At 43.1% G+C, this 26,887-nt stretch overlaps 1 protein-coding gene across 3 annotated transcripts in view; it reads left to right on the top strand.

Annotated features, from left to right (window-relative positions):
• The window catches only part of elovl7a (ELOVL fatty acid elongase 7a), a 60,852-nt gene that overhangs the window by 22,225 nt on the left and 11,740 nt on the right, over nt 1-26,887 (top strand). For all 3 annotated transcript variants that reach the window (XM_073064494.1, XM_073064492.1, XM_073064493.1), the window contains exons 2-4: nt 17,821-17,910; nt 21,755-21,945; nt 22,990-23,070. In XM_073064494.1, coding sequence (XP_072920595.1) covers nt 17,847-17,910; nt 21,755-21,945; nt 22,990-23,070 — 336 coding nt within the window. In that variant the 5' untranslated portion in view covers nt 17,821-17,846. The remainder of the gene's footprint in view (nt 1-17,820; nt 17,911-21,754; nt 21,946-22,989; nt 23,071-26,887) is intronic.

Raw genomic sequence — 26,887 nt, 5'->3', positions numbered from 1 at the left:
ATAAGGGAAGTTAAAGACTGCATAAAAGCCAAGGAGGTGGCACACAAGGTAGCAAAAGTGACTAGGAAGTTGGATGATTGGGAAGCTTTGAAAATCCAACAAAAGACAACTGCAAAAGGGAAGAGATGGAATACGAGGGCAGATGAGCCAGTAATATAAAGCAGATAACGAAAGATTTTTCAGTTATGTAGAGTAAAAGGGAGGTGAGAATTGATATTATACCACTGGAAAACTATGCTGCTGAGGTGGTAATGGGGAAGAAATGGCAGATGAACTTAAGTACTTTGCTTCAGTCTTTACTGTGGAAGACAATAGTAGTCTGGCAGAGGTCTGAGAGTGTCAGGGAGCAGGATTGAGTGTCATTGCTGTTACAAAGGAAAAGTGCTAGGCAAACTCAAAGGTCTTGAGGTGGATAAAACACCTGGACCAGATGGTTGACATCCCAGAGTCCTGGGAGAGGTTGCTGAAGAGAACAGATGGATTGGTCATGATGTTTCAAGAATCACTTGATTCTGGCATGGTCCTGGACAACTGGAAGATTGCGAATGTCACTCCACTCTTTAAGAAGGGAGGAAGGCAAAAGAAAGGAAATTGTAGGCCAGTTAGTCTAACCTCAGTAGTTGGGAAAGTGTTGGAGTCTATTATTAAGGATAAGGTTTTGGATGAGGAGACTAATGATAAAATAAGTCAGTCAGCATGGTTTCTGTAAAGGGAAATCTTGCCTGACAAATCTGGTGGAGTTCTTCAAGGAAGTAACAAGCAGGGCGGACAAAGGAGAGGCTGTGGATGTCACCTACTTGTATTTTCAGAAGGTTTTTAATAAGGTATCTCACATGAGGCTGCTTAACAAGATAAAATATGATGTTACAGGAAAGATACTGGTATGGATAGAGGAATGGCTAATGAGCAGGAGGCAGTATTGGAACTGCTATTTTTCCATATTGTTTGCCAATGATTTAGATAGTGGAATTGTTGGCTGTAACAAAGTTTGCGGATGAATCAGAGTTGGGTGGAGGGGTAGGTAGTGTTGAGTAAGCAATGTGATTGCAGCAGGACTTGGACAAAATTGGAAGAGTGGGCAAAAAAGTGGCAAATGAAGTAGTGTTGGGAAATGTATGACAAAACGTTCTGGTAAAAGGAACAATAGTGCAGAGTGTTACCTAAATGGGTAGAAGATTCAAATGTCAGAGATGCAGAGGGGCTTGGGAGTCCTCATGCAAGACTCCCAGAAGGTTAAATTACAGGTTGAGGTTACAGGTTAAATTACAAGTTTTTATCGGATTGATTCTATTATTCTATCTTTTATTTGGAATAATAAAAGACCAAGAATTAGTAAATGTCACGTACAAAAGTTGAAAAAGGATGGAGGTCTTGCTTTGCCTAATCTAAGAATGTATTACTGGGCTGGGCTGTTAATTTGCGATACATGTCCTTTTGGTTATATTAGGTTGATAGGAATGACCGGCCAATTTGGAACTGAGAGCTGTGAAACAATTTTATTTAACCTCGTTATTGGAAGTTGCTTTACCTATACAATTAGCTAAAGTTGCTAATTTAAACCTATATCATGTGATTAAGTACTCTTTACAAATTTGTCTCCAGTTCCGCAATTTTTTTAATCTTAAAAAATTTAAACTTTGTAGTTTAATTTATCATAATTACTTTTTTAAACCTTTTGAGTGATCCAATTTTTTTACTTTGGAAAAATAAAGGTATTAATTTTTTGGATTTATTTAAGGAAGGCAGATTGATGTCTTTTGAACAATTAGTCAATAAATATTCTCTCTCATCTTCACACTTTTTACAATACCTTCAAGTTAGACATTTTTTACAAAAATATTTAAGTAATTTTCCTTGCATATTGGAGGCTGACCTGTTAGATACTTTTGAGTATGAACCCTTTGATGAAGGGTTCTATTGGAAGAATTTATAATTTATTATTACAATAGGATAGTCTTTTATTTAAGATTAAACAGGATTGGGAAAAGGAACTCAATTTGACTTTTATATGGGAGGACTGGATACGGATTTTGAAGCTGGTTAACTCTCCTTCGATCTGTGCTAGTCATTCAATGATTCAATTTAAAATTGTACATCTTTACCATTTGACGAAGGAGAGACTCTCTAAAATATTTCCCAATGTTGACAGTTATTGTGATAGATGTAAAACTGAGGTAGCTACATTGACACATAATGTTCTGGTCATGTTCTATACTGCAACAGTTCTGGAAGTCAGTCTTCTCGACAATTTCTAAAGCACTCAGAATTAACGTACAACCTAATAAATTGACTACGCTTTTTGGAATAATTCCTCAAAATATCCATGTTATTTCTGTGTCTGACCAACATGTTATTGCACTTGTTACATTGATAGCTAGGAGGGCTATTTTGTTGAAGTGGAAGGATATATCAGCTCCTACTTTGTCACAATGGTTCTCTCAAGTGATGCTATGTCTTAGTTTGGAGAAAATTAGAAGTCGAACCTTTATTTGATTTTGAGAAAAGATGGGGCTCATTTGCTCGCTATTACCATTTGAGCTAATTGATAGATCTTCTCCACAATCTAATTGTAAATTTTTTGATATATTTTTCTTTCATGCTGGAGGTTTGATGTTTATTTTTAGAAGCTTTTTGTATGACACATGGCTCCAGGGTTGTATTAATAGGTTTCTCCCCCCCACATTTTTGCTTAGTAGGGTTTTTTTATTCACAAAATTTTCAATCTTTAAGATAATTTCTTTTTTTCCCTGAGGCATTGTAAGTGTTGTTACTTCGATGTACTTGTGTTATTTTTGAATAATATAATAATAATAAAAAGATTTGAAAAGAAAAGAATTACAGGTTGAGCCTGTGGCAAAGAAGGCAAATGCAATGTTGGCATTTATTTCAAGGGGAATAGAAAAGCAAGGAGATAATGCTGAGGCTTTATAAGACACGAGTCAGGCTGCACTTAGAATATTGTTAACAGTTTTGAGCCCCATATCTCAGAGTGTGTTCTCATTGGAGAGAGTCCAGAGGAGTTTTAAGAGGATGATTTCAGTAATGAAGGGATTAACATGAGGTGCCCTTGGTAGCTTTGGGCTTGTACTTACTGGAATCTAGAAGAATGCATGGGGATCTCTTTGAAACCTATTGAATATTGAAAGGACGAGATAAGGTGGATGTGGAGAGGATGTTTCCTCAGGTGGTGGTACAGCCTCAAAATTGAGGAGTGACCTTTTAGAGTAGAAGTAAGGAGGAATTTTTTTTAGCCAGAGATAAGTGAATCTGTGGAATGCTCTGCCACAGACTGCGGTGGAGGCGAAGTCCATGGGTATATTCAAAGCGGAAGTTGATCGAGTCCTGATTGGTCAGAACATCAAGGGATATGGCAGAATAGACTCGATGGGCTGAATGGCCTAATGCTGCTCCTATGTCTTGTGGTTTGTTGTTGGTGTGGTGTTTCTGACCTTCAGCTTGAAAGTAGATACAACATTTTTGAATCTGTCATTTGTTTCCCAGCTTTCCTTCGAGAGGAACAAGATTTATTTGAACTGTTCTTCAGTTTTCCCAAGAATTCCGCTTTGGGATTTTTTTTCACACTTTCAAGTCACTGTTTTCATATTGTTATTCTGTTTGAAAGTGTTTTGGCCCCAGGTTTCCTATAATGGTTTACACAGAATTAATGTACTTGTATCTTTTAAGTTGTTTGTTTGAAAGCAAATCTAATATGATCTTCATCCATATGGGTTCACTACTTTTCTTGCATTTAGGAAATCTGGTTTCAGTCTCTTCAGGATAAAGATCCCTCATTAAATTGACCTGCCTTTGTTATTGAATTGAGATTTTCAGAAAAAGTCAAACTGCCTCTCATTCTTTGGTGTTTTTTAAATTACATAATGCATGCTTAAAACTCTTTATACTACTTTCCTTGAATCATCAATTTTAGTATTTAGTTAATTTATCTTGAATTATGAATCAAGTTTAGTAATCTGATATTCAATACTTGCTGTATTTTAGTTATCACCATAATCTGGTTTCTTTTGACATTTGGTCACCATTCAGTTTTGCTCCTTAAGCACATGTTAAATATTTCAAATTCAAAGTTTTATGGACAAAATCTTATTTGATTGTTTAATAAGATAAAACTTTATTTATTCTGAAATTAATGTTATAAGGTTGCTTGGTCAGAAATGTATACTTTAAAATATAAAATAATAGCCTGGAGTGTAAACATCGTTGACCTATTTATTGTGTTTCACTTTTTGGAAACTATTAATTCAATTAAATACACAAATTGCTGGAGGAACTCAGCAGGCCAGGCAGCATCTATTTGGGGTGGTGGGGGGAACAGTTGATGTTTCAGGCTGAAACCCTTCGGCGGGACTCGACCGCGTCGACTGTTGTTCTTTTTCTCTCATGGATGCTGCCTGGCCTGCCGAGTTCCTCCAGCATTTTGTGTGTGTTACTCGGATTTCCAGCATTGGCAGATTTTCAATTGTTTGTTAATCATTTCAGTTATTTTGGTTTTTCACCTTTCTGACATACACTTTTTTGACATACATCCATACATTTTTTCTGTATGTTGCAGAATTAAAACACGATATCATATTTTAATCAAAAAAATTTACTTCTGGGTGTACTTCTGAGGAATGAGCTTTTGTAAGCTGCCTGATGCTATTACAATTTAATTACTATTTAGATGGTGTAATTGCAGATAAATTCCTTAAGTTGATGATTGACATGGTGGAAGAAAATATTCCCATGCCTAGCTCATCAGCACATTCCATCTCTCCATGTAGGACAGACTTGGAAGAATAGAATTTGATCTGCAATACTTGTTTTCTGACAGATGTCCACTCCTTAGTTTAGACAGTACTGAGTCCCTTTTCTCTTTTTAATTGCTTCTCCTGCACTTGCCAGGCTAAAACCTGATGCATGACAATGATTATTAGAAAATAGGAAATTATCCACTTCCAAGGTGGGTGGGAGAAATAAATGGAATATTTTTAAACTGGTCATTCAGATGGAAGAGCAAAGATTTCATTGTCCAGGTGGAGACTTTCCTCAAAACTGGTACACAACTGCAAAATACACAAAACGCTGGTAGAACACAGCAGGCCAGGCAGCATCTACAGGGAGAAGCGCTGTTGATGTTTCAGGCCGAGACCCTTCGTCAGGACACAAGTGCAAAAGGTTGAATGAACCATTCACCCTTAATGGGAGCAGTCAGAAATCCTGACATTAATGTACAGTGGCTTATTTTACAGAAATTCACTGTGAACATTGTTTAGTTGTAGGTACTACACAAGGACACTTTGATCTTGTTTTGGCAAAATACGTTTCTAATTCTTTAGAGCACATCAATAGATGGAGTTGAATATTCCATTCATTGATTGTGTGCAGAAAGCTCCTCAAGTAGAGGTGTAAGATGGTCATCAAGAAGAGATCAGGTCTAGGTTAAAGTAGCAAAGTGTTTCTCACTGATGAGAAAACCCTGATTGACGGGTGTGCCTTTGTGGTAACTCGGCATGTTTCCTGTATTTTGTTTCTTTCACGAAACAAAAGTTTACGAAAGGTTTCGAAAAGGAAAAAAAACACTAGGTAATGATAGGAATCTAGAATATTATAAGGCTAGCAGGAAGGAGTTTAAGAATGAAATTAAGAGAACCAGAAGGGTCTGTGAGAAGGCATTGGCAGACAGGATTAAGGGAAACCAAGGCTTTCTGTAAGTATGTAAAGAGCAAGAGGATAAGAGTTGCAGTAGACTGAAAAGCTTGAGTATGTAGATATTAAGGAAGAGGATGTGCTGAAGCTTTTAGAAAGCATCAAGATGGATAAGTCACCGGGACCGGTTGGGATGTATCCCAGGCTACTGTGGGAAGTGAGGGAGGAGATTGCTGAGCCTCTGGCAATGATCTTTGCATCATCAATGAGGACAGGAGAGGTTCCAGAGGATTGGAGGGTTGTGGATATTGTTCCCTTATTCAAGAAAGGGAGTTAGGGATAGCCCAGGAAATCATAGACCAGTGATTATAGATCAGTGGTTGGTAGGAGATCTTGAGAGGCAGGATTTATGAACATTTGGAGAGGTATAATATGATTGGGAATGGTCAGCCTGGCTTTGTCAAAGGCAGTTCGTGCCTTACGAGCCTGCTTGAATTTTTTGAGGATGTTGTAGCGATGTACTACATACAGAGCTAGAGACAACGACACGCAGTCGGTAAGTCGTTTCAAGACTAGTTTATTCAAACTTCGCGGAGCTGGCTTTTAATCCCTAGTTCCCACCCTCTCCGGGTGGAAATGACGTCAGAGGTGCATTACCAAAGTCTCTCCCTGCGTGCGGGCTATTTGTGAGCCGGTTTGCCTGCGCAGAAAGTGGGTCGCCACATAACCCCCCCCCCCAGAACCAGCGATACACCCCACCAATGTCCACAGTCTGGATCAGTCTCTGTTTGGCAGGTCTGCCTCTGCGCCGCAGTGCCTGAACCTCGACCGGCTGTGCCAAGTCCACATGGGCTGGTTTGAGTCGGTCCACTGTGAAAACCTCCTCTCTCCCCCCAATGTCCAGAACGTACGTGGACCCGTTGTTCCTGAGCACCTTGAACGGTCCCTCGTACGGCCGCTGTAGCGGCGCCCAGTGTGTGCCCCTTCATACAAACACAAACTTACAGTTCTGCAGGTCTTTGGGTACATGGGTCGGGGTCCGTCCATGCTGTGAAGTTGGTACGGGGGCCAGGTTGCCGAGCCTTTCGCGTAGTCTGTCCAGGACTGCTGCGGGTTCTTCCTCTTGCCCCCTTGCGGCTAGTATGAACTCTCCTGGGACGACCAGGGGTGCACCATACACCAACTCGGCCGACGAGGCGAGCAGATCCTCTTTGGGCGCTGTGCGAATTCCAAGCAGGACCCAGGGAAGCTCGTCCACCCAGTTAGGACCTCTCAGGTGGGCCTTGAGAGCCAACTATAAGTGACGGTGGAAGCGTTCCACCAGTCCGTTCGACTGTGGGTGGTAGGCAGTTGTGTGGTGTAGCTGCGTTCCCAACAAGCTGGCCACAGCCGACCACAGGCTGGAGGTGAACTGGACGCCTCTGTCGGAGGTAATGTGGGCCGGTACCCCGAAGCGTGCTACCCAGGTTGCGATCAGCGCTCGGGCGCAGGAATCGGCAGATGTGTCGGTGAGCGGGACCGCCTCTGGTCACCTCGTGAACCGGTCTACCATAGTTAGGAGGTACCGCGCTCCTCGGGACACTGGTAGGGGGCCCACGATATCCACATGAATGTGGTCGAACCTCCAGTGGGTGGGTACGAACTGCTGCGGCGGGGCTTTAGTGTGCCACTGCACCTTGGCTGTCTGGCACTGCGCACACGTTCTGGCCCTTTCGCTGACCTGTTTGCGAAGTCCATACCACGCAAACTTGCTGGAGCCCAGCCGGACGGTTGTCCTGATAGATGGGTGCGCCAAACCGTGTATGGAGTTGAAAACTCACCGCCTCCAGGCTGCCGGGACAACGGGGCGAGGTTGGCCGGTAGCCATGTCGCACAGGAGGGTCCTCTCACCTGGACCTACAAGAAAGTCTTGCAGCTGCAAACCCGAGACTGCGGTCCTGTAGCTGGGCATCTCATCGTCTGCCTGCTGCGCCTCCGCCAGTGCTGCATAGTCCACCCCCAGGGACAGTGCCTGGACAGCTGGTCTGGAGCGTGCGTCCGCCACGACGTTGTCCTTTCCCGAGACATGCTGGATGTCCATCGTGTACTCGGAGATGTAGGACAGAAGTTGCTGCTGGCGAGCTGACCAGGGATCGGACTCCTTCGTGAACACGAAGGTCAATGGTTTGTGGCCCGTGAACGCGGTGAACAGTCTGCCTTCTGAGAAGTACCTGAAATGCCAGATTGCCAGATACAGTGCCAACAGCTCCCGGTCAAAGGCACTGTACTTGAGTTCGGGTGGTCGTAGGTGCTTGCTGAAGAACGCCAAGGGTTGCCAGCGCCCCTCGATGAGCTGCTCCAGCACCCCACCGACTGCTGTGTCGGATGCGTCCACCGTGAGGGCGGTCGGAACATCCGTTCTGGGGTGCACCAGCATCGCGGCATCTGCCAAGGCTTCCTTGGCTTTAACGAAAGCGGCTGCGGCCTCATCGCCCCAAGTAATGTCCTTGCCTTTACCCGACATCAGGGTGTACAAAGGGCGCATGACACGGGCTGCTGAGGGGAGGAAACGGTGGTAGAAGTTCACCATACCAACGAACTCCTGCAGGCCTTTGACCGTGTTGGGCCAGGCAAAGTGGCAGATCGCGTCTACCTTAGCGAGCAGAGGTGTTGCCCCATCTTTGGTAATCCTGTGGCCCAGGAAGTCGATGGTGTTGAGACCGAACTGGCATTTGGCCGGGTTGATCGTGAGGCCGAAATCACTCAGGCGGGAGTAGAGCTGGCAGAGGTGGGACAGATGCTCCTGACGACTACTGCTGGCTATGAGGATGTTGCCCCTAGCTGCTTTGGACACCATGTGCAGGGAGGAGGCCCATGGGCTGTCGGACCTCTGTACGATCCCTAATTCCTCCATCCTCTTGAACTCCTCCTTCGCCAGATGGAGCTTTTCTGGGGGAGCCTTCATGCGTGGGCATGGAGGGGTGGTCCCTGGGTTGGGATGTGGTGCTGTACTCCGTGTCTGGGCATGGCTGCCGTGAACTGCGGTGCCAGAATCGTTGGAAAGTCCGCCAGGATTCTGGTGAATTCATTGATCGACAGCGTGATGGAGTCCAAGTGTGGGGCCAGCAACTTGGCTTCACCCAGGGAGAACGTCTGGAAAGTCTCGGCATGTACCAGTCTTTACCCTTGCAAGTCGACCAGCAGGCTGTGAGCTCGCAAGAAGTCCACCCCCAGGAGTGGTTGGGCCACTGCGGCCAGAGTGAAGTCCCACGTGAACCAGCTGGCGCCGAACTGCAGCTGCACTGTGCGGGTGCTAAAGGTCCGTATCGTGCTGCCGTTTGCGGCCCTCAGGGTGGGCCCTGGCTTCCTGTTGTGGGTGTCGTACCCCGTCAGGGGTAAGACGCTGATTTCTGCTCTGGTGTCGACAATAAGTGGTGTCCCGACTGTTTGTCCCAGGCGTACAAGAGGCTGTCCTGGTGGCCAGCCGCCATAGTCATTAGCGGCTGCTGGCCCTGGCCCTTGCAGGGCAGGCGACAACGGCGGGCTTCTGTGCCCCACTGCTGGTGGTAGAAACACCACTGTTCACTGGCCTCCTCACTCCTGCCTCTGTGTTGTGTGCACTCTCCTGCCAGGCCTGGTCTGGTCTGATCTGCTGTTGGGCGCGTGGCTTGGTAATCTGACCAACGGACGCCACGCTCTCCCTCTTGGCTTTCCACAGCACGTCTGCCCGGGCCGCCACCTTCCGGGGGTTACTGAAATCTGTGTCGGCCAGCAGCAGATGTATGTCCCCGGGCAGTTGCTCCAGGAACGCTTGCTCAAACATGAGGCAAGGCTTGTGTCTGTCAGCCAGGGCCAGCATCTCGTTCCTTAATGCTGACGACGGCCTGTCTCCCAAACTGTCCAGCTGAAGCAGGTGGGCACCTCGCTCACGCCGTGAGAGGCCAAATGTCCCAATGAACAGTGCTTTGAACATTTCATATTTGCCTTCTTCCGGGGGCGACTGTATGAAATCCGCAACCTGTCAGCCATCTCTTGGTCAAGGGAGCTCACCACGTAATAGTAACGCGTGGAATCAGAGGATATCTGCTGAATCTGGAACTGGGCTTCTGCTTGGCTAAACCACACACGTGGTCGCAGCGTCCAGAAAGTTGACAGTTTTAGCGAAACTGCATGAACAGATGAAGCCGTCGGGGTCACCAATGTAGCAATGTACTACATACAGAGCTAGAGACAATGACACGCAGTCGGTGAGTCGTTTCGAGACGAGCTTATTCAAACTTCGCAGCGCTGGCTTTTAATCCCTAGTTCCCGCCCTCTCTGGGTCGAAATGACGTCAGAGGTGCATTACCAAAGTCTCTCCCCGCGCGTGGGCTATTTGTGAGCCGGTTCGCCTGCATAGAAAGTGGGTCGCCACAATGTGACTAAACACATTGATGAAGGTAGAGCCATACATGTAGTGTATATGGATTTCAGCAAGGCATTTGATAAGGTACCCCATGCAAAGCTTATCGAGAAAGTAAGAAAACATGGGATGCAAGGGGACCTTGCTTTGTGGATCCAGCTTGCCCACAGAAGGCAAAGAGTGGTTGTAGACGGGTCATATTCTGCATGGAGGCCAGTGACCAGTGGTGTGCATCAGGGATCTGTTTTGGAACCCCTAATCTTTGGGGGGGGGGTGTGTGTGTGTGTCAGTCAAAGGTTGCAGGTCTTGTGGATAGTATGGAAGGCTGTCAGAGGTTACAACGGGACATTGATAGGTGCAAAACTGGGCTGAGAAGTGGCAGATGGATTTCAACCCAGATAAGTGTGAAGTGATTCATTTTGGTCGGTCAAATATGATGGCAGAATACAATATTAATGGTAAGACTCTTGGCAGTGTGGAGGATCAGAGGGATCTTGGGGTCTGAGTCCCGGACACTCAAAGCTGCTACGCAGGTTGACTCTGTGGTTAAGAAGGTGGATGGTACATTGGCCTTCATCAATCATGGGATTGAGTTTAAGAGCTGAGAGGTAATGTTACAGCTATATAGGACTCTGGTCAGACTCCGCTTGGAGTACTGTGCTCAGTTCTGGTTGCCTCACTACAGGAAGGATGTGGAAACCATAGAAAGGGTGCAGAGGAGATTTACAAGGATGTTGCCTGGATTGGGGAGCGCGCCTTATGAGTATAGGTTGAGTGAACTTGGCCTTTTTGCCTTGGAGCGACGTAGGATGAGAGTTGACCTGATAGAGGTGTATAATATGATGAGAGGCATTGATCATGTGGGTAGTCAGAGGCTTTTCCCCCAGGGCTGAAATGGCAAGCACAAAAAGGCATAGTTTTAAGGTGCTTGGAAATAGGTACAGAGGGGATGCCAGGAATAACTTTTTTCTGCAGAGAGTGGTGAGTGCGTGGAATGGGCTGGCGGCGGTGGAGGCGGAAATGATAGGGTCTTTTAAGAGACTCCTGGATGGCTACGTGGAGCTTAGAAAAATAGAGGGCTATGGGTAAAGCCTAGGTATTTCTAAGGTAGGGACATGTTCCACAGAACTTTGTGGGCCAAAGGGCCTGTATTGTGCTGTAGGTTTTCTATTTTTCTAATCATCCATTCCGTTGTAGCTGGATAGGGCTTTTATTTCTAACTTCTGGTTTTTTGGTTTTTTGGTTTCAGGCTTTGATTTTAGCATAGACTTGTTTTTAAGAAACCACTGTGTCCTTTTGCCACAAAACACCTTGATCCTTATCAATTTGAAGTGCGGAAGGAGGAGGTGGTGGAATTTTTTTCACACACACAATGTATTGGTTAGATGTTTATCACAGCCTGTATATAATCCTCATACAAAACAATTGTATTTAGTGTGGGGGAAGGGGAGTTAAATCCTTCACATTCCATATTATTCATTTACAACTTCAATACTTAAGAATGCTGAAAGACTTGTTTTAAGTGTATCAGGTATCCATGCCATGCCAGTATTTGTGAAGATTTGGAGGGATTTGTGTTCAAATGGAATTAAGTTCTTGGAAGAACATTCGCATCTGTTTAAAATACTTTTTTTCAAAACCTTTTAAACGATTCCCTCTGATTTGTGGTCCCTGTTGTCTTGCAGTTTCTGTGCATTAATTATCAGTCTTGATAATCAATATGTCATAAATATTGTTTGAATCATGATGATTTGACCTTTCAAACCTGAATTATGCCAACTTCTGACATGCAAAGGGATAATAATTAACAGACTGGAGATGCAGAAATGTAATTAAACAAGGTGGGAATTTGAGTTCAAATCCTATCATGGCACATTACAGAATAAATTTACAATTTCTTAATAGATGATGCTATCTAATCGTTTGAAGTTAATCGTTGACTAGAGAGACGCTTTACAATGCTGCACCAAAGAGAGTATTGACAATAGACAGTAGGTGCAGGAGTAGGCTATTCAGCCCTTCTAGCCAGCACCGGCATTCACTGTGATCATGGCTGATCATACACAATCAGTACCCCGTTCCTGCCCTCTCCCCATATCCCTTGACCCCGCTCTCTATAAGAGCTCTATCTAACTCTCTCTTGAATGCATCCAGAGACTTGGCCCTCCACTGCCTTCTGGGGCAGAGCATTCCACATATCCACCACTCTCTGGATGAAAAAGTTTTTCCGCATCTCAGTTCTAAATGGCCTACCCCTTATTCTTAAACTGTGGCCTCTAGTTCTGGACTCGCCCATCAGCGGGAACATGCTTCCTGCCTCCAGTGTGTCCAATCCCTTAATAATCTTATATGTTTCAATCAGATCCCCTCTCATCCTTCTAAATTCCAGTGTATACAAGCCCAGTCACTCCAATCTTTCAACATATGACAGTCCCGCCATTCCGGGAATTAACCTTGTGAACCTACGCTGCACTCCCTCAATAGCAAGAATGTCCTTCCTCAAATTTGGAGACCAAAACTGCACACAATACTCCAGGTGGGGTCTCACCAGGGCCCTGTACAGCTGCAGAAGGACCTCTTTACTCCTATACTCAATTCCTCTTGTTGTAAAAGCCAGCATGACATTAGCTTTCTTCACTACCTGCTGTACCTGCATGCTTGCTTTCATTGACTGGTGTACAAGAACACCTAGATCTCGTTGTACTTCCCCTTTTCCTAACTTGACTCCATTTAGATAGTAATCTGCCTTCCTGTTCTTGCCACCAAAGTGGATAACCTCACATTTATCCACATTAAACTGCATCTGCCATACATTTGCCCACTCACCCAACCTGTCCAAGTCGCCCTGCATTCTCATAACATCCTCCTGACATTTCACACTGCCACCCAGCTTTGTGTCATCAGCACATTTGCTAATGTTACTTTTAATCCCTTCATCTAAATCATTAATGTATATTGTAAACAGCTGCGGTCCCAGCACCGAACCTTGCGGTACCCCACTGGTCACAGCCTGCCATTCTGAAAGGGACCCGTTAATCACTACTTTGTTTCCTGTCAGCCAGCCAATTTTCAATCCATGTCAGTACTCTGCCCTCAATACCATGTGCCCTAATTTTGCCCACTGATCTCCTATGTGGGACTTTATCAAAAGCTTTCTGGAAGTCCAGGTACACTACATCCACTGGCTCTCCCTTGTCCATTTTCATAGTTACATCCTCAAAAACTCCAGAAGATTAGTCAAGCATGATTTTCCCTTCATAAATCCATGTTGACTCCGACTGATCCTTCTACTGCTATCCAAATGTGTCGTAATTTCCTCTTTTATAATTGACTCCAGCATCTTTCCCACCACTGACATCAGGCTAACCGGTCTATAATTGAAATATGTTCCTAATCTACATCTCTAATAAATATTGGCAGCATGTCAAGCTGTGAATTGTCATAGTCATATACTATAGAAACAGGCCCTTTGGCCCACTGTGTCCATGTTTATACTCATCCCACTTTCCAGCATTTATTCTAATACCTTGCTCATTCAATTTCCTGTCCAAGATGTGGTGTTATTCCATCACCTCCTCTGACAGACCTTTGTAGATAATCTGTATGAAAATTTTACCCCTTGGATCTCCTTCAAACTTCCTTCCTCAATTTAAATTTATGACTCCTAGTTTAGTCATGCTTACCATAAGCAACAGTCTTGTTATCTACTCAATATTTTTATACCTCTAAGTCACCTGTAAACATTGAACGTATGCATGCAGTGTACACCCTAAGATTTGTCTTCCACAGACAACCGGGAAACAGAAAAGCCATGGAACTTGTTCAAAGAAAAGAAACCTCCTCTCCCCCCACCCCCACATGCAAAAATAACTGTGCTAACTACAAAAAAGAATGGAAAAACAAAATATGAAACACAAAATTGAAATAGTCCAGGCATATTTAGTTCAGTTGAATTTAGTTCAATCTAGCACTCTTTCATTATGAGCAGCCCGCCCCAATCGAAATAGCAACAAAAAAGGAGTGAAGATGCTAGCCTACCGAATCTCTGTTGATAACTCAAGCTTCCAATCCAGACAAGTCTTCTGAGTCTTTTCTGCATCCTTTCTAATGTAATTATGTTCTCTATATGGTGAGATAACCAAGATTCAAGATTCAAAAACTTTATTGTCATTTCAACCATACATCAGCTGTGCAGGGCAGAATGAGACAGCGTTTCCCAGCGGCAAGTGCAATCATAACATAACAAATGCAATAATAAATAGTAAACACAACAATAAATAGTAAAACACAACAGCCACATGTCGGTTAAAATCAAGTTATAAGTGTCCAGTGCAAGTTAAAAGTGTCCAAAGCAGAGTCAGGTGGAGCAGCTATTTAGCAGTCTGACTGCCTGTGGGAGGAAGCTGTTTAGTAGCCTTGTGGTTTTAGTTTTGATGCTCCTGTAACATTTGCCTGATGGCAGAATAAACAGTTCATGGAGAGGGTGTGAGGGGTCTTTAATGATGTACCGTGTCTTCTGGAGGCATCGACTCTGAAAGAGGTCTTGGACAGAAGGTAGGGAGACCCCAATAACCTTCTCTGCTCCCCTAACCACCCTCTGCAAGGCTTTTTTGTCAGCAGCACTGCAGCTGGAGTACCAGGTTGTGATTCAAAAAGTCAGCACACACTCAACCACGCCTCTAGAATGTAGTTAAGATGTTAGTGGTGAGTGATGCTTGTTTAAGTTTCCTCAGAAAGTGCAATCTTTGCTGGGCCCGTTTCACAATCCCAGTGGTGTTCCTGGACCAGGTGAGATTTTCTGAGATCTGCACCCCAAGGAACTTGACGTTTTCCACTCTCTCCACTGTGGAGCCACTGATGCTGAGGGGTGTGTGCTTAGGCTGAGACCGTCTAAAATTGACGATCATATCCTTGGTTTTGGTGACATTAAGCATCAAGTTGTTGTCACTGCACCAGCTCTCTCGGTGTTTGATCTCCTCCCTGTACATTGTTTCATCATTTTTGCTGATGAGCCCCACCACTGTGGTATCATCAGCAAATTTAATGATCAGGTTCTCCTTGAATCTGGCTGCACAGTCATGTGTTAGCAGTGGGCTGAGCACACAGCCTTGTGGGGATCCAGTGCTCAGTGTGATGGAGTCAGAGATGTTCCTGCCAACACGGACTGACTGTGGTCTCTCTGTCAAGAAATCCAGAATCCAGCGACACATGGCAGTGTTAAGGCCAAGCAGCAACAGTTTCTCTACTAGTCTCTGCGGGATGATGGTATTGAACGCTGAACTGAAATCAATGTACAGAATTCTGGTATAAGTGTCTTTATTGTCCAAGTGAGAGAGAACTGTGTGCAGTGTAATGGATATTGCGTCCTCCATAGAGCGGTTGGGACGATAAGCAAACTAGAGGATCCAGTAATGAAGGGAGGCTGGCTGTGATATGAGGCTTGACAAGCCGTTCAAGTTGCCGACCTCTTTGTTAATTTCATCTTCATACTTCCTTCCCCACTAGTTGTTGTAATTGCAACAATTGTATTGTAATCTTTGTAATTGCAATTTTTGTTAATCTTATTGACACCATCTACAGAATTTGTCAATTTTAGTTCACTTTTAAATGAATTATGCTTGAAATTGAATATTAGTGTTGATCTATTGCCCTGTTTTAAATTTTCTTCTAACTTGCACTCAAGTAGCTGAACTGTATAATATGGGTAATTTGATAGAATGTGACCATTTAGTCAATATCCATTTCTTACTTCATTAGGACCCAGTATCTTCCTCAATATCAATTCTACAGTTCTGAACCTTTAGACAGTGAGCCAAGTCTAGTTGGGATGGAAATGTCAACTTGTCCATAGCAAACTGCCAACATTTACTTCCATAAAAGCTAGTGAGGTCAAGACAGGTGGATCCACGTGTAAATTGCAACAGACTGCAGCCAGCAAATTTATCAATTCAAGCATCTGCAGATTTCCTCGTGTTTGCACTTTATCAATATTCTTCACTGCTGGATTCCAACCAATGGAATATGAAGTGGTGAAATTCTTCTGAGGAATCTGTTCTCATTTAGTAAGAGGTATTAGATATCTTTGCAGACCATGTTGGATGAATATATCACAGTTCACTGCAGGAGGCGAAGAAAAGTTTGAGCCTTGACAGTTTTTTACTTTCTTTGTTAGCAACATGTAAGGTGTCAAATGGCTGGAGGGCTGCAAATGTGATGAATCAGGTAATTACTGGCCCATGAGTCTTAATTCAGTAGCATTTTAAGTCATTAGATAAAAATGTTCTAAAGGGGCAGTAACTGCAGTTAGTCAAAACTGGCATAGTTTTTGGGGAGGTATCCTATGTGACACATCTGACTTGTTTTTCCAAGAGGTAGCAATCAACTTGGTACATTGTTTGTTTTTAATATTGTAATGCCCTCTTTCTGGTAAGTTAAGTATATCTTCAAACTAATTTCTTAGGGAGTCAGAAGTAAGAAATTGGCATAATCCTGGGTGAAGCGGTTAAAGCTTTGTGATTTAATTGGTATTCTTCATGTGGAATGAGCTGCCAGAGGAAGCTGTAGCAGCAAGTTCAATAACAATGTTGAAAAAACATCTGGGCAGGTTTATGGGTAGAAAAGCTTTGGAGGGATGCAAGCAAATGCAGGCACTTAAGACTGACTTACCGTAGATTCCGGACTACAGAGCGCACCTGATTAAAAGCCGCTGGCTCTAATTTTAGAAATAAAATCAATTTTTTAATTGTAAAGGCCGCACCGGATTTTAGGCCGCACCGGATTTTCGGCCGCAGGTGTCCCACGTTGTAATATGAGATATTTACACAGAAAGATATTACACGTGAGGATTTTTTAACTTTTAATTAAATCCATATGGTAACAAAAACAAATACATATTGCAAATGCTTTTTTTTCGAACCGTGCCCGTAACGCGGCTACTTTTAAATATACGTTGCGTATACTTCTTTACTGAACAACATTCCAATATCTCCTAACGACTGGTAAAAAATATATATACTGCAGCCTACCAGGAAAAGTTATTGATCGCCTTTAACTTAAAAGCAGCGTTTCGCTCCGCCGCTCGACCCCCACCTTTCCGTTTATTCGCAAACGGCGTTTTCCCACAAGACACCGCGAAACCGGGTGTGACGTCATAGCATCCCGCGATGTAGTACAGAAAACAAATATAGTTAAAACTCTTCTAACTTTAACTAGAAAATGAATTACTAAGCGAAAATATTATAAACTAAATAACTGCCATAAGGCAGCACAATGCTTCGAGTGTTTTCCATGTTGATGAGGGTGAGTACAAATGACTGATTTACAATAATTTAATTGTGAAAGTGCGCTTGATTTATCGTACAATTTCATTGGACCTCTGTGAACTACTCATCAATTTTATTGGTCTACTGTTATGAGGCAAAATGTTTACGAGGTGGCATGAAAAAAATCATGTATTAGCCGCTCCGTTTTAAAGGCCGCAAAGTTCAAAGCTGTTCAAAATGTGGGAAAAAAGTAGCGGCTTAAAATCCGGAATCTACGGTAGTTGGGCAACTTGGTTAGCATGGGCAAGCTGAATTGAAGGGCCAAAAGGGATTTTGACTCCAATCTCTTAATTTAAAAAGAATTCAAAATGTTTTGTGGTATTAAATTGGAATAATGTCCAAGTCCTGGATTATTAGTGCTTTACTGCGTTCTGTGGGGCTCCAGTCTTTAATGTTTAATTCATTCTTTCTCTTGCCTCATCCTTGCTCAAATGTGTATAAATATGCTCAAAACTTGTATATTATTTGCAGGACTGAAAAACTGAGTATTGCTGAAAATGTCTTTCCAAGAATTAACATCTAGAGCGGTGCTTTTATATGATGAATGGATCAAAGATGCAGGTGACTTGGTTGATTTAAGAAGTACTGTAAAATTGCGAATGTTATTGTTTCAGATCTTGCATGACCTTTAGATGTTGTGTCCATGAAATTCTTATCCTTTTTAAAAAGGTGATCAAGTAGTCTTGCAAAATTGAAGTATTCTCATAATTTGCTGTAGTTTCCCCAAGATTGGTTCAAGTCTAGTGGTTATGTATTACTTTGTACGTGGACAACTTGCACAATTTTCTCAGGAGATTTCATGAAGTTTACTTTGGAACGTAGAATAGTACAGCACATTACAGGCAGTGGAGGCCAAGTCTCTGGATGCATTCAAGAGAGAGTTAGATAGAGCTCTTATAGATAACGGGGTCAAGGGATATGGGGAGAGGGCAGGAACGGGGTACTGATTGTGTATGATCAGCCATGATCACAGTGAATGGCGGTGCTGGCTAGAAGGGCCGAATGGCCTACTCCTGCACCTATTGTCTATTACAGGCCCTTCGGCCCGCAATGTTGTGCCGACCCTCAAACCCTGCCTCCCATATAACCCCCCCACCTTAAATTCCTCCATATACCTGTCTAGTAGTCTCTTAAATTTCACTAGTGTATCTGCCTCCACCACTGACTCAAGCAGTGCATTCCACGTACCAACCACTCTCTGAGTGAAAAACCTTCCTCTAATATCCCCCTTGAACTTCCCTCCCCTTACCTTAAAGCCATTTCCTCTTGTACTGAGCAGTGGTGCCCTGGGGGAAGAGGTGCTGGTTGTCCACTCTATCTATTCCTCTTAATATCTTGTACACCTCTATCATGTCTCCTCTCATCCTGCTCCTCTCCAAAGAGTAAAGCCCTAGCTCCCTTAATCTCTGATCATAATCCATACTCTCTAAACCAGGCAGCATCCTGGTAAATCTCCTCTGTACCCTTTCCAATGCTTCCACATCCTTCCTATAGTGAGGCGACCAGAACTGGACACAGTACTCCAAATGTGGCCTAACCAGAGTTTTATAGAGCTGCATCATTACATCACGTCTCTTAAACTCTATCCCTCGACTTATGAAAGCTATCACCCCATAAGTTTTCTTAACTACCCTATCTACCTGTGAGGCAACTTTCAGGGATCCGTGGACGTGTACCCCCAGATCCCTCTGCTTCTCCACACTACCAAGTATCCTGCCATTTACTTTGTACTCTGCCTTGGAGTTTGTCCTTCCAAAGTGTACCACCTCACACTTCTCTGGGTTGAACTCCATCTGCCACTTCTCAGCCCACTTCTGCATCCTATCAATGTCTCTCTGTAATCTTCGACAATCATCTGCACTATCTACAACACCACCAACCTTTGTGTTGTCTGCAAACTTGCCAACCCACCCTTCTACCCCCTCATCCAGGTCGTTAATAAAAATCATGAAAAGTAGAGGTCCCAGAACAGATCCTTGTGGGACACCACTAGTCACAACCCTCCAATCTGAATGTACTCTCTCCACCACGACCCTCTACCTTCTGCAGGCAAACCAATTCTGAATCCACCTGGCCAAACTTCCCTGGATCCCATGCCTTCTGACTTTCTGAATAAGCCTACCGTGTGGAACCTTGTCAAATGCCTTACTAAAATCCATGTAGATCACATCCATTGCACTACCCTCATCTGTATGCCTGGTCACCTCCTCAAAGAACTCTATCAGGCTTGTTAGCCACAATCTGCCCTTCACAAAGCCAGGCTGACTGTCCCTGATCAGACCATGATTCTCTAAATGCCCATAGATCCTATCTCTAAGAATCTTTTCCAACAGCTTTCCCACCACAGACGTAAGGCTCACTGGTCTATAATTACCCGGACTATCCCTACTACCTTTTTTGAACAAGGGGACAACATTCGCCTCCCTCTAGTCCTCCAGTACCATTCCCATGGACAACGAGGACATAAAGATCCTAGCCAGAGGCTCAGCAATCTCTTCCCTCGCCTCGTGGAGCAGCCTGGGGAATATTCCATCAGGCCCCAGGGACTTGTACATTAGGATGGATTTTAACAACTCCAACATCTCCTCTCCCTTAATATCAACATGCTCCAGAACATCAACCTCACTCATATTGTCTTCACCGTCATCAAATTCCCTCTCATTGGTGAATACCGAAGACAAGTATTCATTGAGGACCTTGCTCACTTCCACAGCCTCCAGGCACATCTTCCTACTTTTATCTCTAATTGGCCCTACCTTCACTCCTGTCATCCTTTTGTTCTTTACATAGTTTTGAAGAATGCCTTGGGGTTTTCCATTACCCTACTCGGCAAGGCCTTCTCATGCCCCCTTCTTGCTCTTCTCAGCCCCTTCTTAAGCTCCTTTCTTGCTACCCTATATTCCTCAATAGACCCATCTGATTCTTGCTTCCTAAACCTCATGTATGCTGCCTTCTTCCACCTGACTAGATTTTCCACCTCACTTGTCACCCATGGTCCTTTACCCTACCATTCTTTATCTTCCTCACCGGGACAAATTTATCCCTAACTTCCTGCAAGAGATCCTTAAACATCGACCACATGTCCATAGTACATTACCCTGCAAAAACATCATCCCAATTTACACCCGCAAGTTCTAGCCTTAGCCTCATAATTTGCCCTTCCCCAATTAAAATTTTCCTGTCCTCTCTGATTCTATCCTTTTCCATGATAATGCTAAAGGTCAGGGAGCGGTGATCACTGTCCCCCAGAGGCTCACCCACTGACAGATTTGTGACCTGACCCGGTTCATTACCTAATACTAGATCTTATATGGCATTCCTCCTAGTCGGCTTGTCAACATACTGTGACAGGAATCCATCCTGGACACACTTAACAAACTCTGCCCCATCTAAACCCTTGGAACTAATCAGGTGCCAATTAATATTAGGGAAGTTAAAATCACCCGTGATAACAACCCTGTTATTTTTGCACCTTTCCTAAATCTGCCTCTCAATCTGCTCCTCGGTATCTCTGCTGCTAATAGGGGGCCTATAGAATACCCCCAGTAGAGTAACTGCTCCCTTCCTGTTCTTGACTTCCACCCATACTGACTCAAAAGGAGGATCCTGTTACATTACCCACCCTTTCTGTAGCTGTAATAGTATCCCTGACCAGTAATGCCACCCCTCCTCCCCTTTTCTCCCCCCCTCTCGATCCCTTTTAAAGCACTGAAATCCAGGAATATTGAGAATCCATTCCTGCCCTGGTGCCAGCTAAGTCTCTGTAATGGCCACTACATCATAATTCCATGTATGTATCCAATGCTCTCAGTTCATCACCTTTGTTCCTGATGCTTCTTGCATTGAAGTACACACACATTAGCCCTTCTACCTTCCTACCTTTACACCCTTTATTCTGCTTCTCTTTCCTCAAAGCCTCTCTGTATGTTAGATCTGGCTTTACTCCATGCACTACTTTCACTGCTCTATTGCTCCGGGTCCCACCCCCCCTTGAAAATTAGTTTAAACCCTCCCTAACCATGAGATATTAAGAGAGATTGTTGGCCATTTGACACTGGACCATCTTGCTGATCTTGGTGTCAGCCATTAATCAGTGAAGGGAATCACTTGATCAAAACAATCCTAGTATTGTAAGATGTTAATGAGTTTTCCCTGTTGCATTGGTTTAACAACTGGAAAATAGGGAATGCTGTCAATTGAGGTGCTGTTCTTTGCATCAAATTTTCCAAAACAAGTGAGGCCAGTACTGACAGCAAGTTTGTATTCCCCTTATCTGTATTGATCACAAGGTCTTCAGAAACTGAAGTATTAATCAACCAATCTAGGAGCAATAAAAGTTCCAAAATATTATGAGAAACCAATATTAAATTCACTATTTCTGAAATAAATTGATCTTATTTTGTAGATCCCAGAGTTGAAGACTGGCCAATGATGTCTTCACCCCTGCCGCAAACAATAATCATTGGCGCTTATATCTACTTTGTCACAGTGTTTGGACCAAAATTTATGGAGAACAGAAAGCCTTTGAACTTGAAGCAAGTTATGATTGTATACAATTTTTCCATGGTGATCTTTTCAATGTATATGTGTTATGAAGTAAGTATATTTGACTGTAATTTACTTTGTCAAATTAGCAATTAAGTGTATTTTCAAAGTTATATTTTAACTTCTGAATTTTTTTCTATAAGATTTAAATGTACTTGTTTTTCCATAATGTATGAAAGTAGATTGAGGCTTCCTGTCCTTTGTTCCCAGAAAGCTCTCAAGTGTTTCTATTCACTAATTCAAATTCTAGGTTCTGTGTTTACAGGATGCAATTGCACTGCCATCCAATATTCGATTCTGCTCACTATTAATATGATCATATTGATTAGATATTGGCCTTGCCATTATCCTGGAATTTAATAGACCAACATTTCCCCCCTTTGCTTACTTCGGTCTGCAACACATCTCCTAAACTCGTCTACAAATTATTTATGTACTCAGTCAATGTCAGCCTGTGTCTGGGGACTTTTTCACTTTGCGGAACATCAAATGGGTCATCATTTTCTGTACAAGAATATTTCAACAAGTTCAGTCACTTTGAAATGCTCTTGAGTGTTAAATGTGGATGACAACAGCATGCAGTGATATCTGGGCCATTATGTCAAAAGAAGCAACATTCTGTAGTTTAATACAGAATGCTTGAAACAGTATGTTGTGCAGGTACAATCTGTGGGGGAGAAAGCGACAGTTAGTATTTCAGGTGAAAGACTCTTTATCACAGATATGGTGATTCTAATAAAAGTTTACATGTGAAAAGCTAAACGCATTTACAGAGCAGGTGTATGATCCAGATGATTTTTGATACTGCAGGCTTTTAAGCAGTGACACTGAAGCTGCTTCATCAATGTTGTGTATTAATTTAGATTCGGGTGCTAGCATCCATGCATTTTTAAGTAGCTTTCTGTGTTTTATTTGATTCTGTGCCTGGTATGTGGATACTTGTTGGTCTTGAAGAGCACGAACCAAAAGTATCTTGTTATGTATGGGTTAAAAGCATTCCCCTCACAAGAATTCTTGGTGTCAAACCAGATATAGACATGAAACTAACATTACATTTTAAATGTATGATTGATTGATTGTTTTTCTAATGAACAGTTTCTTATGTCTGGCTGGGCCACGGGATACTCATTTCGTTGTGACATTGTGGATTATTCCAGGTCACCACAAGCCCTCAGGGTATGTCAATATTCAACTGCCCTTTCTTGATCTGAAGGTAAACTGAACAGTGTGTTGTAGATCTGCTTAATGTTAGAGGTGGGGGTTCCTCTTTTCCAGGTTACAAGAAAATTAACCTGGGTATTGAACCAGGATTCGATCAGAGTGTGACACCAATCAGTGCTGGGATCTTCACTGTTTATACATATACATTAATAAACACAGTATTTAAACCTGCGCATGATAAATTTAAATCTATATGGATGTCCTTTCGTATTGGCCAGTGCTATGATGGGACAAAGGTGTTGACTGTCCACTCAGTCTACGACTCTCATTGTATGCACCACCTTCAAGTCACTTCTCATCCTCCTTTGCTCCATAGAGAAAAGCCCTGGTTTGCTCATCCTTTCCTCTTTTTAAATTCTCAGATGCAGGCAGCATTCTCCTTTACACCCTCTGTAAAGCATCCTTCCTATATAGACCAGAACTGAACACAATACACCTTCTTAACTACCCTATCAATTTGTGTGGCAACTATCTATGGACTTGGGCTCAAATCTCTCTTCCTCAACACAGCTATGAAACCTGCCTTTATCCTTGTTCTCTACCTTCTCATTCAGTCTTTCAAAGTGTATTTTTCCAGATGGCGCTCACTCCATCCCCCATATCTGCATCCTATTTATAGTCCTTCGTAACCTCCGATAACCTATACTATCCACGGCAACACCTTCATGTCAATTTCAAAATTATTAATTGACCCTTCTGCTTCTTCATTCATGTCATTTATGAAAACTATTTTGACATGAATATGAAAATTGTTTCATTTGCAGATGGCACAAACTATGAGGTGTGAGCAATGAGGATTGCCTTGGTCTATAAGATGCTATTGTTTGGTTGGTACAGTGACAAAGTAATACACATGGAGCTTGGTGTGTGTGTGCACAAACAATAGTAGGACATGCGTAATACTAGGAACAGAAGGTCCTTGGTGTACAAGTTCAAGGATCCTGAAGGCAGCAGCACAAGTGACTTGTGATTTGCAAGTGATTTGCATCACAAGTGATTTGCAGGATACATGCCTTCATTAGCTGGGGCATAGAATATAAGAGCAAGGACAAGTTAATAGAACATTGTTTACACCAGTGGAATACAGTGTGCATTTTTGATCACCACCCTATATGAAATGTGTCTTTTCATTAAAGAAGATGGAGGAGATTCACCAGTGATGGAGCATTTGGGTTAGGATGAGAGTTTCAAATGGGGTAGACTGTGTCTGTGGTTGTTTGAGGAAGCTCCTGTCACAAGTACAAAATCACGAAGGGGTAGATGTCTAAAACTAAGGGTCTGTTTTCAGAATTGATACAAAAGGTCCTGATGAGCCATTTTAGGGAGCTGGGTAGAAAGCCGAAAATCAGGATCTCCATTGTATTAATCTCTGGATTGCTGCCTGTGCCACATGCCAGGATGATTTGGCAGGTGAATGCATGCTGAAGAACTGGTGCAGGGGCCAGTCATTTGTGGACCATTGGGATCACTTCTGGGGAAGGTACGACTGTACAAAAGGGACAGGTTGCACCTGAACTTGAGGGGGACCGATATCCTTGTGAGCAGTTTGCTAAAGTTGTTTGGGAGGGTTTAAACTAATTTGGCGGGGGGTGGTGAGAACTGGAGAGATGAGGCTGAGGATGGCGTAGTTGGTTTACAAGCAGAGGCAATGTATAGAGAGACTCCTAGCAAGGGGAGGCTGATGGGCAAAATTGCAGTCAACAGGATGAGTTGCAATGTAAAAGGAGGACAAAATTGGAAAGGGTGAATACGGGACTGAGGGTGTTGTATTTGAATGCATGCAGTATACAGAATTAGATAGGTGACTTGTAGCACGGTTACAGATTGGGAGGCATGATGTTGCTTAATGTCTGAGGATGCACGTTATATTGAAAGGATGGGCAGAGGGAGCGATGTTCCTCTGGGTTTAAAAAAAAAAATTAAATCATCATTAGGAAGGGGTGACATAGAGTCAGAAGGTGTTGAATCATTGTGGATAGAGCTAAGGAACTGCAGGAGTTTTAAAAACTACCTGATGGGAGTTGTGTACATACCCCCAAACAGTAAGAATTTAGTGTACAAATGACAACTGGAGATGGAGAATGCATGCCAAAAGGGCAAAGGTACTATAGTCATGGAGGATTTCAATATGCAGGTGGATTGGGGAAAATCAGGTTGGTGCTGGATTCCAGGAGGGGGAATTTCAAGAGTGCCTATGAGATGGCTTTTTGGCGCAGCTCATGGTTGAGCCCAATTGGGAATCAGCTATTCTGCACTGGGCGTTGTGCAATGAAGTGGAATTGATTAGAGAGATGAAGGTAGAGGAACGCCTGGGGAAAGCAATCAGAATATGATCAAATTCACCCTGCAATTTGAGAAGAAGAAACTAATGTCAGATGTATCAGTATTACGAAATACAGAGACATGAGAGGACGGAGCTGGCAAAATTAACTATAAAGCACCATTAGCACAGATGTTGGCAGAGCAGCAATGGCTGGAATTTCTTTAAGCAATTTGGAAGATGCAGGATATATACATCCCAAATAGGTATTCTAAAGGCAGGATAGCACAACTTTGGCTGATGAGAAGTCAAAGCCAACATAAAAGCCAAAGAGGACATATAATAGTGCATAAAATAGTGGGAAGTTAGAGGATTGGGAAGCTTTTAAAAACCGACAGAAGGGAACTAAAGTCATTAAGAAGGTAAATACGGAGTACAAATGTAAGCTAGTCAATAATATTAAACAGGATACCAAGAGTTTCTTCAGATACATAGTTTTTTAAAAAAGGTAAGAGTTGGACCGTTTGAAAGAAAAGTTATACTGGAGAGGTAGCAATGGGGGACAATGAAATGGCAGATGAACTGAATAAGTACTTTATATCAGCCTTCACTGAGGAAGACACTAACAGTATGCCAGAGATTCAAGAGTGCGGGGCAGAAGTGAGTGCAGTTGCTATTACTGGGGTGAAGGTGCTTGGGGAAATTGGTCTGAAGGTAGATGACTCACTTGGACCAGATGGAATATACACCAGGGTTCTGAAAGAGATGGTTGAAGAGATTGTAGAAGCATTAGTGATGATATTTCAAGAATCAATTGATTCTGGGGTTGTTCTGGAGGAATTAAAAATTGCAAATGTCACTTCACTCTACCAGAAGGGAGAGAGGCAGAAGAAAGGAAACTATAGGCCAGTTAATCTGACCGCTAGTTGGGAAGATATTGGAGTTAATTAAGGTTATGGTTTTGAGGTACTTAGAAGCATGTGATAAAATAGGCTGTAGTCAACATGGTTTCCTCAAGAGAAAATCTTGCTTGATAAGTCTGTTAGAATTCTTTGAGGAATTAACAAGCAGGTTAGAGAAAGGAGAAGCAGTGGATGTTGTGTATTTGGATTTTCAAAAGGCCTTTGACAAGGCCTTTTTTACAGGAAAGATTCTAGCTTGAATAAAGAAGTGGCTGATTCGCAGAAGGCAAAGAGTAGGAATAAAGGGAGCCTTTTCTGGTTGGCTGCCGGTGATTAAGTGTTCCACAGGGGTCCGTATTAGAACTGCTACTTTTAACATTATGTCACTGACTTTGGAAGATGTGAAAATAGGTGGTGAGGCAGCTAGTTTTGAAGAAGCAGAGGCTACTGAAGGACTTGAACAGATGAGGAGAAATGGCAGATGGATTACAGTATTGTGAAATGTATGATCGCGAACTTTGGTAGAAGAAATAAAAGTATAGTCTGTTTTCTAAAATACAAAAATCTGAGGTGCAAAGGGTCTTGGGAGTCCCTGTGCTGGATTCCCTGA

The sequence above is a fragment of the Hemitrygon akajei genome, chromosome 13 (genome assembly GCF_048418815.1).
Source record: "Hemitrygon akajei chromosome 13, sHemAka1.3, whole genome shotgun sequence".
Taxonomy (NCBI): domain Eukaryota; kingdom Metazoa; phylum Chordata; class Chondrichthyes; order Myliobatiformes; family Dasyatidae; genus Hemitrygon; species Hemitrygon akajei.
Note: the sequence above shows the minus strand (reverse complement) of the source record. Positions and strands in the feature narration are given on the sequence as shown.